General features: G+C 36.1%; 1 protein-coding gene across 1 annotated transcript; it reads left to right on the top strand.

Moving 5' to 3' along the window:
* Positions 1-8,693: 8,693 nt before the first annotated feature.
* LOC106168861 (cAMP-dependent protein kinase catalytic subunit-like) lies at positions 8,694-12,072 on the top strand. Its single transcript, XM_087002523.1, has 5 exons — positions 8,694-8,893; positions 10,988-11,107; positions 11,357-11,404; positions 11,646-11,718; positions 11,992-12,072. The coding sequence occupies exons 1-5, from the start codon at positions 8,694-8,696 to the stop codon at positions 12,070-12,072; spliced, it is 522 nt and encodes a 173-aa protein (XP_086858649.1).

Here is a 12,072-nt window from a genome sequence, read left to right as displayed (position 1 = left end):
CTACTTGACCTCTTTAGGGCACGAAGTCAACTTTGAACTTTGAGTAATGGTGAACGAGGGATTGGTGCCTAAAGAACACATTTTTTTTTTGCGCCGTGAACAAAATGCAGTTGATCTTGTCGAGTAAATAATAACTCGAAAGCAGTACGTCAACGCTCGTTCTGGTCGATTAGGTCATACGAGTAACAACAAAAGGAGGGAAAACAGGTTTACACATTGCGTATCCTGTTTACCAGACACGAAATACAGTGCAAAATGACGAAATGATGAAAAATTATTGAAATTCTTGAACTCCAAGGGTATTTATATGTATTGAGTCATGGAAAATATCAGTCAGTGAAGACAACAGAAAAGAAAACAGACATGATTAATATCCTTATCTTATTAATATTGTTCCATGTAATTTATATATTATTAGGGTTAGATTTATAATCATACCTAGAAAGCATCAGGAACTTCGACCCAAATATTGTTGGAATGTTAAAAATGTTGGAATACTTCATAATCCATTATAACCGTTATCAAGATGATTTATATGTTAAAATTTAATATGTTTTATTTATTAATCTAAATGACTCTGTCATGTCTAAAACGAACTATCCCTTAGTTCGTTATATCATATTGCACACCATACACCCTATTATATGTTCACCTGGTACTGCCCAAAATATGTAGGGGGAGGGGATATCAGGGGCGTATTTGAAGGGGGTCCGTTTTTTAGGAATGACAGGCCGCGAATGCGAAGCCGACCCTCGCCCCCCCCCCTCCCCCATCGACGTTGGGTTCGGGGCCCTTTTAGGTATTTTAGAGGGCGAAAGGTGCCATTTGGTACGGTTTAGAACTATGATTCAGCTAGTCAAAATTCTAATTTCAAGAGGGGTCAATTGGTATGTTTTTTTTTTTCAGAAATCGAAAATCCGCCACTAGGTATTGATTTTTCCAAATGAATAAAATCCCGCGCCAAGAAGTCTAATCTTTTCTGTGCTTATCAGCTTTGTAAAAACACGTTAAAATGAGAGGTTTAAGGATGCTGCACAGGACGATTAGGCCATTGTGTTAACTTGTGCACCAGAAATAACGGGTCAATCGAGGCCACTGGCTTATCTATTCAAGATATCGTTTGATCATCCTCCCGACGATACTTGTTCATATGTAGTTGAAAAGTATGATATACGTGTACATCTCCTCTGAACACATGGTTGCTGTGTGGTTACCTTAGTTCAAACGTGGTGCGTTTTGACCCGTCCGTTTTTCATTCATTTTAATATTGACATGCCATTGTGGTCACACTAAGAAGATCTATTACAGCAATTTAATTAAATGCGTCTCAGCGCTCTTTTCAAATAATACGGAGCACTGGGTAATGTCAAAGGTATCAATTGATGTACTAGCCGAAAAAGTTGCAAAGCTTCTAATCTTTTTTAAAAACTAAACAACAACTGAAATAAAAGTACCTGACATCAAAAGTCCCCTCTGAAATGCACGAAAAGACATGACATTTTAAATGACTGGCTAACCATTTAGAACTGCCGGGGTAAGTCATTAAATGAACTAGACAACGAAGCTGGCAAATATACAGACACCATACAGGAAACAAGGCAGCAAAGCCAGGCCTAGCCAACTACCAGACTCGGTACCGAATGATCCCGAATTCACCGGTAGATCGGACCACACTACCCGTTTTCAAGGTGTCCGTCAGTACGCATTTCACAGTATCATACCCCAGAACAAATTATGAGATGAGATGCACTACTTTCCAACCCCGCTGAGAATCATAGCTTTCACATCGCGTACTGGGCAAGAGCGGTGTTGCGTCTGATACTTCGAAGCGCGTACTGTGTGGTCCGATCTAGCGCTGAATTCAGGATCATGGTGCCGAGTCTGGTATTTGGGTAGGCCTGAAAGCTGTCAAAAATTCAGATATACGCAAAAAGATGCACTGTTACATAATGATTTAAACAGCATAATTAGTCTTTCCCTCTTACTTTATGTTCTACAGGTAACATGGACATTGAAACACTAGCAAGTGAGCCACTGAAAATGCTAATGTGTAAAAAATAAAAATTTCACAAAAGAAAAAAAAAAGAATAATTATCGTAAACTTAAACCGATCATGTCTCTTTACCAAACAAAGCCACTAACTAACTGACTAACTATATATATATATATATATATATATATATATATATATATATATATATATATATATACACACACACAGAGGCTTACTGTCTGTTTATTAATATGAAACACCGAATCCAAGTGCACGAGGACCACCAATGATTATTGAGCAGGAGAAAATTAATTTTTTGCGAGTAAATCAGGCATTAAGTACCTTTAACTTAAAATCCGCCTTTGACTCTGAATAATTTTTCAAAGTGAACATAAAAGTCAGATCTAAATCCAGAAACTTTTATCCAAACTTTAAAAATACGGAATGCCATTTCTTATCACAAGCAATTCAGATAAGTGTGCTGGGTAACTGAGTCCGCTGTCTAAAGTTTACTACAGATCGACTGTACATTTACAGAGGGCAACCGTCATATTGTCTGAGGTGCGGTATTTTTTTTAACCTCTGCATCATTTCGGGAAGCTCCATATAATTACTTCAAATTCTTCTCACTTCCTCCTATGCCTACTGGCTACATGTTTAGCCAGTAGAAATGATAAGATAAAAATAATGACAGGTGCAAGGCTAATGAGATCATCAGGAGCGTGGCGGATAGTGATGGGTATGTGTCATACGTACATGTTGTTTCATGCCTATTTACTGACTGGCGATCATTATATCTTTTTTAAAATGTGACCATTCCAAATGTTACCTTGCAGGCAATGTTAGCACTCTTCTTACTATGCACTTTCAGAGGTTATTAGGCATCAAAAATGATATCTGTAATGTTGACATCTAGAAACGTAAATAACTTGTACGAGCGGCAAGGGGTAGATACATATGTATATAACGGCAATTACAACGTGCAATTAATATAAACCCAGGAAATTTACAACAGCACAGTGCAAGAACATAACCCGCTCGCAACAACAAGGATAAGACCGACCACGCATAATTTAGAAACAGAGTGAGGACGGAGGATATATATATTTTTAGCGATCTCTTTCATCAATGTTCGCGACCCTGTTTGACCTCGCTATAAATATCGATATCAAAAGTCATTTAAGAATACCAATAACATAACCTCGTGAAATTGGGGAGAGATATTGAAAAATATTAAAGTCAACCAAGAATCTTACAGATCGAGTAACCTGTTATTTCCTGGCTTGGGGAGTGCGACGGTGCGTAATTAATGATATTTTACTTGCTTACATCTTCAGAAGCGGCTGATGTAAGAAAAAATGCTGTTCTTTGAATCTATTTTAAGTGAATTCAATGAAAGCTACTGATGTTTTCTTCTCAAAATCGACAAAATAAGTAAATACAAAAGGATAAAACCAATCTACCCTCAATCTCTTTACATGGTATTCCCTCGCAAACTTTTGGCCTTATACTTTTCAATAGCTTGCACACTACTGCAGGCGAAGTCAAGGACGGCTTGTTTGAATGGTAGAAAGGAATCGGGATGGAGGGGGGGGGGGGGGGGGGTCAGTGAAAAGAAGCCTTAAGTCAAATTTTGATATTTTTCCATTTCAATGCCATTATCATATGTAACATTGGCGACAGGTAATACAAACAACTTTTTTATATAACACAATTTTGATTGTTTTAACGATCAAATAAAAAAAAAATCTTTAAAACAATGTTATTTTGAGAGAAACAATCGTATGCGATTTAAATTTGAATGAAAGATAAATTCTTATCTTTTCTTCTTTGTGAAGACAGCCGCAAATGACAGCAAAGGGGTAGTTAGCGCGGTAGTGACCTCAGCCTTTTTCGGCGCCTACTACATTGTAGTTTCTATCAACTTCATTTTAATGCCTGCGATAAATTTGGTAAATCATGTAATTATGCTGTTAAATCGGCGTTAAGTGCCCCGCTATCTAGTACGCGTTAAATCCCAGCCTTGTCCTGGAGATCGGGATGGGTGGGTGGACGTGGGGGAAGGGGGATTTCAATTGGCTAGCATATGTGTGTGTGTGTGTGTGTGTGTGTGTGTGTGTGTGTGTGGGTGTGCGAGCGCGTGCGTGCACGCGCACGCGCGCGTGTGTGTGTGAGCTCTTGCAAGGGTGGGGATGGGGAAGTGAAGGATGAGCCATCAAAGATAATTTGGAAGACTTAGAAAATATATCTGGATCCGCTCCGTCCAGTGGAAAGGGGGCTTAACGGCTACTGCATTCATCACGCTCATCTGTGAGTGGCAGAGCTAGACTATACATTTGTACCCGTGATTATGTAAATCGCTGTGTCCTACAAAAATAAAGACTTAAATTGGTATTTCAAAGAAAAAGACATATTGGTTACTCAGTTTTTTAAATATTGTGATACGTTTGTTGTGTTGCCAAACTGGACCGTTGTTTGAAAGGGATGGGGAAGGTCGGACGGATGGCCTAATTTCTTTGAACGATGTGCGCATCGGTGGTGCAGTAGTAAAATGCTCGCGGGCAGCCTGAATGCGCTTCCTGGCCGATGCAACATGCGGTTTGATTTTCAGATCTCTTATCTGTATTATTTATGTTCTCCCACATTTTAAAAATGGTTGTTTACACTATGTTATATGAGTATATTAGCAAATATATATTTTTAATAAGTGAAAACTTTTGGCGCACACTACACGCTGAGCGTTGAAAGCGGTTTGTTTGAATGGTAGCAGTAGAAAGGGGGGGATGGCGGGGGAGGGTAGAATTTCAAAGAAAAATCCTTGGTATTTTTCGAAATATCAATGCACTCTTTCTTAGTTCATAAGCAGTATTTGTCAAATATAATGAAGTCTATGATTTCATACAATAAGTCTTTTATTAGAAATAATATTCCTGACTTGGGAGAGTTTGTTTTGAGGGAGAATTATGCCAAAAATGAGGTACTTGAAATTGGACATCATTTGGCTGAGGTATCGGCTAGTGCATGTTTCACCGGATTTAATTTGTCTACATTTGTGAATGTACAATAAATTAAAAAAAATAACTTGAATCAGACATCTTCTTTGGTTCACTTAGCAATTATTTTTAATTGATTTTAATAGGGCCTAGCATAAATTCAAATCATCTTCAGTTTTGTGCTCTTAAATCAAAAAGAAAAAATATTTATTTTTAAATATATAAACTACTTATGATAACTTTTATCATCTTTCCATTGATTATGGTAACTTTTTCGTATTTTATTTTAAATATTCCAAAATACTAAAGTTTGATTGCCTTCCCGCTGACAATTTCGTTTGCAGCGTCATTTAGATTGTGTTGCACCGGCCTCGTTACAGAGATGAACATCACTTCCGGCCAGTTTATAGCTCAAGGCAATGTAATTTGCATATAAGAGAAAAATGCAGTATTTTTCTTAATTTTGATTTGTGTACACTCTTCTCATTGTCCTTAAAAGGAGGCAATGCCCCTATATGCTAAAAATCTTTGAAATATTTGATCAACAACACTTTAATTAAATCATTGGAAAAAACTTTCATATCACAGACATGAATCACTTTCCACGCCCAAGTCATAAAATAGTGAAATAGCGCCGATAACTACGTTGGCCCAAAGTAGGTCAATTGCCTGTATAAAAATCCCATACGATTATCGATTTTTTTGGTTAAGGACGTTTTTGAGGAAGCACGCAAGAGAAAATTATCAAGATGTCAGCAAAATATTTGGGACTCTTGGAACCACTTAAAAGCAGAGTATATTGAAAACTTTTCTATAGGTGAAAAACTGTTCAACTTTTCCAGTTTTGCGCCTTAAAACTTTGCAGATATCTTGGCAGGATCTATAGTTCACCTGTCCTTCCCCGAAATGTTGCAGACCGCGTTAACTGCTTCGCTGTACAGAAACACTGGATATGAACCAGCAAACGATAGTGTTAAATGAACAAGGGGTAGGGTTGAGTGGATGAAGAGGGGGGGGGACTAACTATTTTAGGTTACTTTACCTACCAGTCAGCCTCTACCAGTAGGCCTACCTCTTTCAAATTGCCACAGTTACTGGAATTTTTTTCATATCATTAATAAATCTTTTAAAATCCAGAACTTCATGTTTAATTGTTAGTTAAGTTATTGATAATCATCTAATATTAAATGGATAAAATAGTACCCTCCGGTTAACTGCTTGGTATTTTAATTGCATCAGCAATTAGTAGGGACCAAGATCTACGCCGGTCAATTGATGATAGGTAATTTGGAAGACTGTCAACTGTTGATAGGCCTATGATCTAAACCACACGAGGCGACCTTACTTGTAGTCTCATGACATCTATTGTTACAGAAGTTTGTAAGATAGTCACGGAAGACCGTCGCAGATACCCTTCCAACCACCACTGAAGCAGTATAAATGGCCCTTTTTTCAGAAAAATCTTTAATTGACTAACTAGTTGACTTATGAAAGCCTACTTATGAAAACCTACCAAAGCACAGCCAAACAAGAAACCCAATCGGGAATTCAACGCGTTTTCAAATTGAAGCCGTAGGCCCTAACTCACCTGTAAGCAAGTTTACAAGTCGGTATAGAATATATCATCATTTTTGACAGTGCCGATACACTTTCAACCTTAGATCTAGAATTGAAAGCATGAAAAAACGCTCATTCCACATTTAGGGCGCATGCATATTTCACGTGATAATTATGTCCTTAAAAGGCAAAACATTGTGACGTCATTGGCACGTGCCGACGTTACCAGGCAGCACAAAGTTATTGGAGATATGTTGCGCGCAAGCGAAGTGCATAGATCTACGACGATTTACGTCTGAGTAAAATAGACGATATAAGCCATGATAGTTGCGTCACATATGGCCTTTTTAGGCATGAAATACAGTTACATGTATATTTTTCACAGAGAAATATTCAGACTCGAAAACGAGGTGAGATTTTGTTTTTTAGCAACACAAAAATCACAAAGTCAAAAAGTCAGCTGCTGGTTTCAATGTTTCAATGTACAACACCCCCAGTACTTTGTTTCTTATTAATCAAAATAAGATTCTGTGTGACGTTTTAAAGTTTTGTTTCAGAAGTAATCGGGTCATTCTATTTAAGCTTCTATTAAACTGCTTTTGACAATTTCACTCGTCAAGAAGATTCAATTCAAAACGCAAGTCCTGAAAAATAGGAACGAGCATTCGATAACTTCATATCGAGTATATGCTCAGGTCAAAATGAGGATTCAATTTCCCTTTATTCATTGTTTAAGGTTCGGGCTCTTTTTTGGAAGGAAGACACGATGCTTCCGATTTTGGGAGGTGGCGGGTTCGGTGCAGTGTACAAGGTATTGAACTTATCATGATGAACAAACATAAGTGATCTGGAATAGCGGGAGTAGCAATAGTAATTACGATTGTAAATTTTTAAAGCAGTAGCAAAAAAAAAAAAAAAATAAAATAATAAATAAAAAAAAATTAAAGTGATTAATCATGTAGTAATGTCACCACTTTATCTTTACTGTTGTTATTTACAGATGTGACATTACACTAACTGTTCGATATATTTTATATTTAGTTTAAAGACAACCTAGCATTAAAGGTGCCAACTTCCGAGGCCTATGCAAGGTTCATCTACAAAGAAGTTTCTTTCATGAAGAGGATAGACAGCAAATTTATCTTAAGGTGTTTACGAAATACGCCAAGTTATAATATCTTCCCCTCGTTTAATGTTTGATGCATACATGATGTTCAATTATCAACATCTTTCACAATATCATTTTGCTAAATTTAATGAGTATTAAAACATACTGGACGGATAAATACGTCATTAACTTTAACTGTAAAATCTCAATTATTCATCATACAATGAGAAATCACTCTGTACAGATTCAAAATATTTCGTCAACCCGATATATATTTGTGTAGTTTATCTCAGTCTGATATGAGAAATTCCCGTTCCAGACTCGTTCACTCCTTTGAAATTCGACCTGGCTTGCCTGTTCTACTGTCGGAACTATGTCCGATGGACCTGGACATTCTGCAAGAGTATTGGGAGACATTTTTGTAAGTAATTATATTACTTTCTTTTCTTTAAATAATCCTTTCATTTTTTCGGATTTTATCTTGTTCTATCCAAAAATGTCTATGTTATAAGAAATACGTTATTCCACACAATATTTTTTTCTTAAACGTTGACAAGAATATCATACTGACAGTTGCTTAAATCCATTTGGTAGGGACGAAGTTCCTCTTCAGATGGTGAAGTATATAGCCACATGTGTCTGTATGGCTATTGGGCACTTGCACCAACGACACGTAGCCCATTTTGATTTAAAAACGAACAACGTCTTGATTAGTCTACACGGAATCCCTAAACTGGTAAGATATTCGCTTTGTTGTGGTTCAGTTTGATTATCTGAGTAAAAAAATTCGAATTAATTTTTTCTTTTCGCTATAACGTTCCTCGGTGGGGCCTGATATTTCTATACCGTCTCGCTGTTCGCTAAGGCTCCATTTTATGTACCTAAAAATTACTGTTCATGCGACACCGCTGTGTGAAAATCCGAATGATAACATGTAATGGTAAAATATGGTTTTGTATTAGATTGATAAAAGAAGACTTTGGATGTAATGAATACTTTCATTTTGGTAACCAGAAGATTCCCTTTTTTATTTAATTTTTAAATGCGGAGTTCTTTCTTCCAGTGTGATCTAGGGTCCGTTCACCCTCTAAATGAGGCTGGGGAAAGTATCAATGGGGTGGAGTTGATGAACTTCACCCTCTATAAGAACATGACTCCTGAGGTTCTGGGGGGTGACGCCGCCTCGTGGAGGGTCGATTACTACGCCTTGGGTGTCTTGCTTTTTGAATTGATGGAGGGAAGGTAAGAAAAAAGATACAGTTATGTGAATGATGACTGGACTGATATTCAAACCAACAGCTTTGATGGAAAATATTAGGCCAAAATAACACCCTCCCTTCTTTAGAGCTGCTAGTAATATGAACAGGAAAATTAGAATGTATATATATAGGCATTCAGTAATTTTTATGTACAGACACAGCTGTGTCTGTACATATAGCCATCACCTGCGTCTGTCGTTGCCGTCGTCGTCGCCGTGCACTTTCACCGATAGCACGATAAGTGAAAAATTGTTTTACCTTTTGGCTTGAAACTTACAGAACTGATGAATATTCATAATACGCAGGTCAAGTTCGAAAATCAGCATGATCGGGCCATTTTTATGGAAGTTATGCTATTTTTTCATTTTTTCAGCATATGTGCAACACCGATAACACGATAAGTGGAAACCGTTTTACCTTCTGGCTTGAAACTTACAGAACTGATGAATATTTATAATATGCAGGTCAAGTTCGAAAATCAGCATGATCGAGCCATTTTTATGGTAGTAACGATAAGTGAAAAAGTAAACCGTTTTGGCTTGAAACTTAGGTAACTGAAGAATATTCATAATATGCAGGTCAAGTTCGAAAATCAGCATGATCGGGCCATTTTTATCAAAGTTGTGCTGTTTTTTCACTTTTTTCAGCATATATGCAACACTGATAACACATTTCAAGAAAAATCGATTGGCCAATTGTCTTGAAATTCACAGGAGTTATCAGTATTACTGAAATACAGATTAAGTCCGAAAATAAGCTTGATCGGTTAAGTTTTGGTGAAGTTATGCCTTTTTTTGTAAATTAGTGTTTTTTCATATAATTAGGCATGTTAACAGTCTCATTTTTTAACTAATTAGATATGTAAAGGTGTTCTTTTGACATTTTCTGCATCTTAACAATATTGTTAGTTTATCATATAAAAATGATGGTAAACCTGTTATTGTGTAATAAAGTGTCAAAAATGGAAATAAACTCATACCTTTATAGTTTGTCAGATTCAATCATTCACTATGTTCAGAATCTCAGAATGGAGCAAATTGGACATTTAAAATTGTTCTATTGATATTTTTTTTCCTATGTCAACAATTTACTTAGTTGATCATTTAAAAATAACAGGAAATCGATAATTTTATGTTATGTGAAAAAGGTGTTGAAAATGGAAATAAATACATTTCAGTATAGTTCTCTTGTTTACAATTTGGCATTTTCAAGGTTTGACTCTGAACTTCCATGGACTTGAAGACTTTTGCTAGTCACATTTTCTGAATATCTGTGATACATTTATTTTGTTATTAAAAATTGAATGTCATTATACTGTTATTACATTATGCAATATTACATTATGTAATATTGCATCAAAATTGAAGTAAACCCTGTTTTGGGCACTGCTGCCATAGTGACCATTAAAGCAAATCCATGCCACTTACACTTCTCACACTTACAGAAAAGAAACATGGAACTTGATTAATTTTTCTGGAAGTTATACATTTTTTCGTGAAAATTTAAGGTGTAACTATAACTTCCATGTGCTATGAAAACCTGTGCTAGTCACATTTTCTGAATACTCATGATACTTTTACTTTATTATTAAGAATTGATGGTCATTATGCTGTTATGCATTATGTAATATTGCATCAAATTTGAAGAAACCCCAATTTGGGCACTGCCTTCATAGTGACCATTAAAGAAAAATCATGTCATTTACCCTTCTTGACATACAGATTAAATAAGAAAACCAGCTCTCTTGGATTATCATTTTTATTGGATTAATGCAATTTTTTTGTGAAATTTTCATTTTTCTCGACCTGGCATTTTGTAAGTGTGTACTTTAACTCTCATGGCCCTGAAACCTTATCCTTTAACTTTCATTGGTGTTACCTGTTGTGCATAATTAAAATTTGAAGTTGACTTTGCAGTTAAGTATAATGTATTATTGCATCAGAATTAACAGTATTCTGTTTTGTGAATTATTATTTTCTTCTTTTTGTCTGTACATTTGACAGCTTTGCTGCCTTGTTTCCAATAGTAATAGTAGGACGTGTTGGAAAACAAGAGTAATTTTAGTCAATTTATTTAGACACCCACTTTGGACTGAACTGCCAACTAGAGCAGAAGCCAGAAGAAAAATCCTCCAAGGCACCATCATCTACACAGATACAGAGCACGTCTTCAGGGATCTGATTGACAGATTAGTCTGGTAGGCAACACTACAGTATGAACAACTACATGAATATGTGCGGTATTAAAATAATTTAATGAATTGTCATCAACATCTGTCACTAGACTTCTAAGCATAGGCCTGTCTAAAGACACAAAAGTACATAATGCACTTTTTAAATAAGCCGTGTTATCTTCGTAGAAATCGTCTTCAGTTTCCATTGTCCCCAATTCGTCTCATATTGAACTGTCAACACAGATTGAACTATTTCTCTCTATTTCATTTCAGCAACGTGGACCAAAGAATTGACAGCATGACTGGCTTTTTAAGTCATCGGTACGAATTACATCAATGTTTTTTTCTTCCTGCAAGGCTCCTTATAGCTAAAAATTTTATTTAACAGTTTTAGCCATATCTTTAAAATTTTCATTTTTTTATTATATCTTTTTTGGAATTAATATATCTTTCTTCTATTCATTTGTCTATTTATCTATTATAATTTTATATTTATTTATTTATTTATTTATTTATTTATCTATCTATCTATCTATCTATCTATCTATCTATTTAAATGCAGCTGGCTCTGTGACTATTACGTGAATAATTTCACAACCGATGTGGTCACCTCTCCCATTTTAGACATTGCTCAGGTAACGCCTGGATTCATTACATTACACTGACCACTTCTAATAGAGTAAATACTGGCTGGTTCCTTAGAGTGAACCTTCACAGACTTCAAGCAATTTGTGTATGTATATAAGTTAAAATAACCAAATGTCAAAGACTTTATACCTTAAATGTATGTGATGGGAAAAGATGGAATTCGTTTTCTATATTCACCCACTAAAACATCCCATGGTTGTGATATTGAGGAAACTGTAGTTGACTGACTAATTATATGCAGCGTTTTTTCGTCATGACAGGAGGTGTTGGCGGAAGAACAGCTTGAGATGGGTCCCCTGACTGCAAACAGCAGCGTCCGCAATATTGTTGACAATGGCTAG

This window comes from Lingula anatina, chromosome 1, assembly GCF_051362555.1.
Source record: "Lingula anatina isolate TDL-2025a chromosome 1, LinAna3.0, whole genome shotgun sequence".
Classification (NCBI taxonomy): Eukaryota; Metazoa; Brachiopoda; class Lingulata; order Lingulida; family Lingulidae; genus Lingula; species Lingula anatina.
The sequence above is the reverse complement of the archived record's forward strand: the minus strand, read 5'-3'. Positions and strand labels throughout refer to the sequence as shown.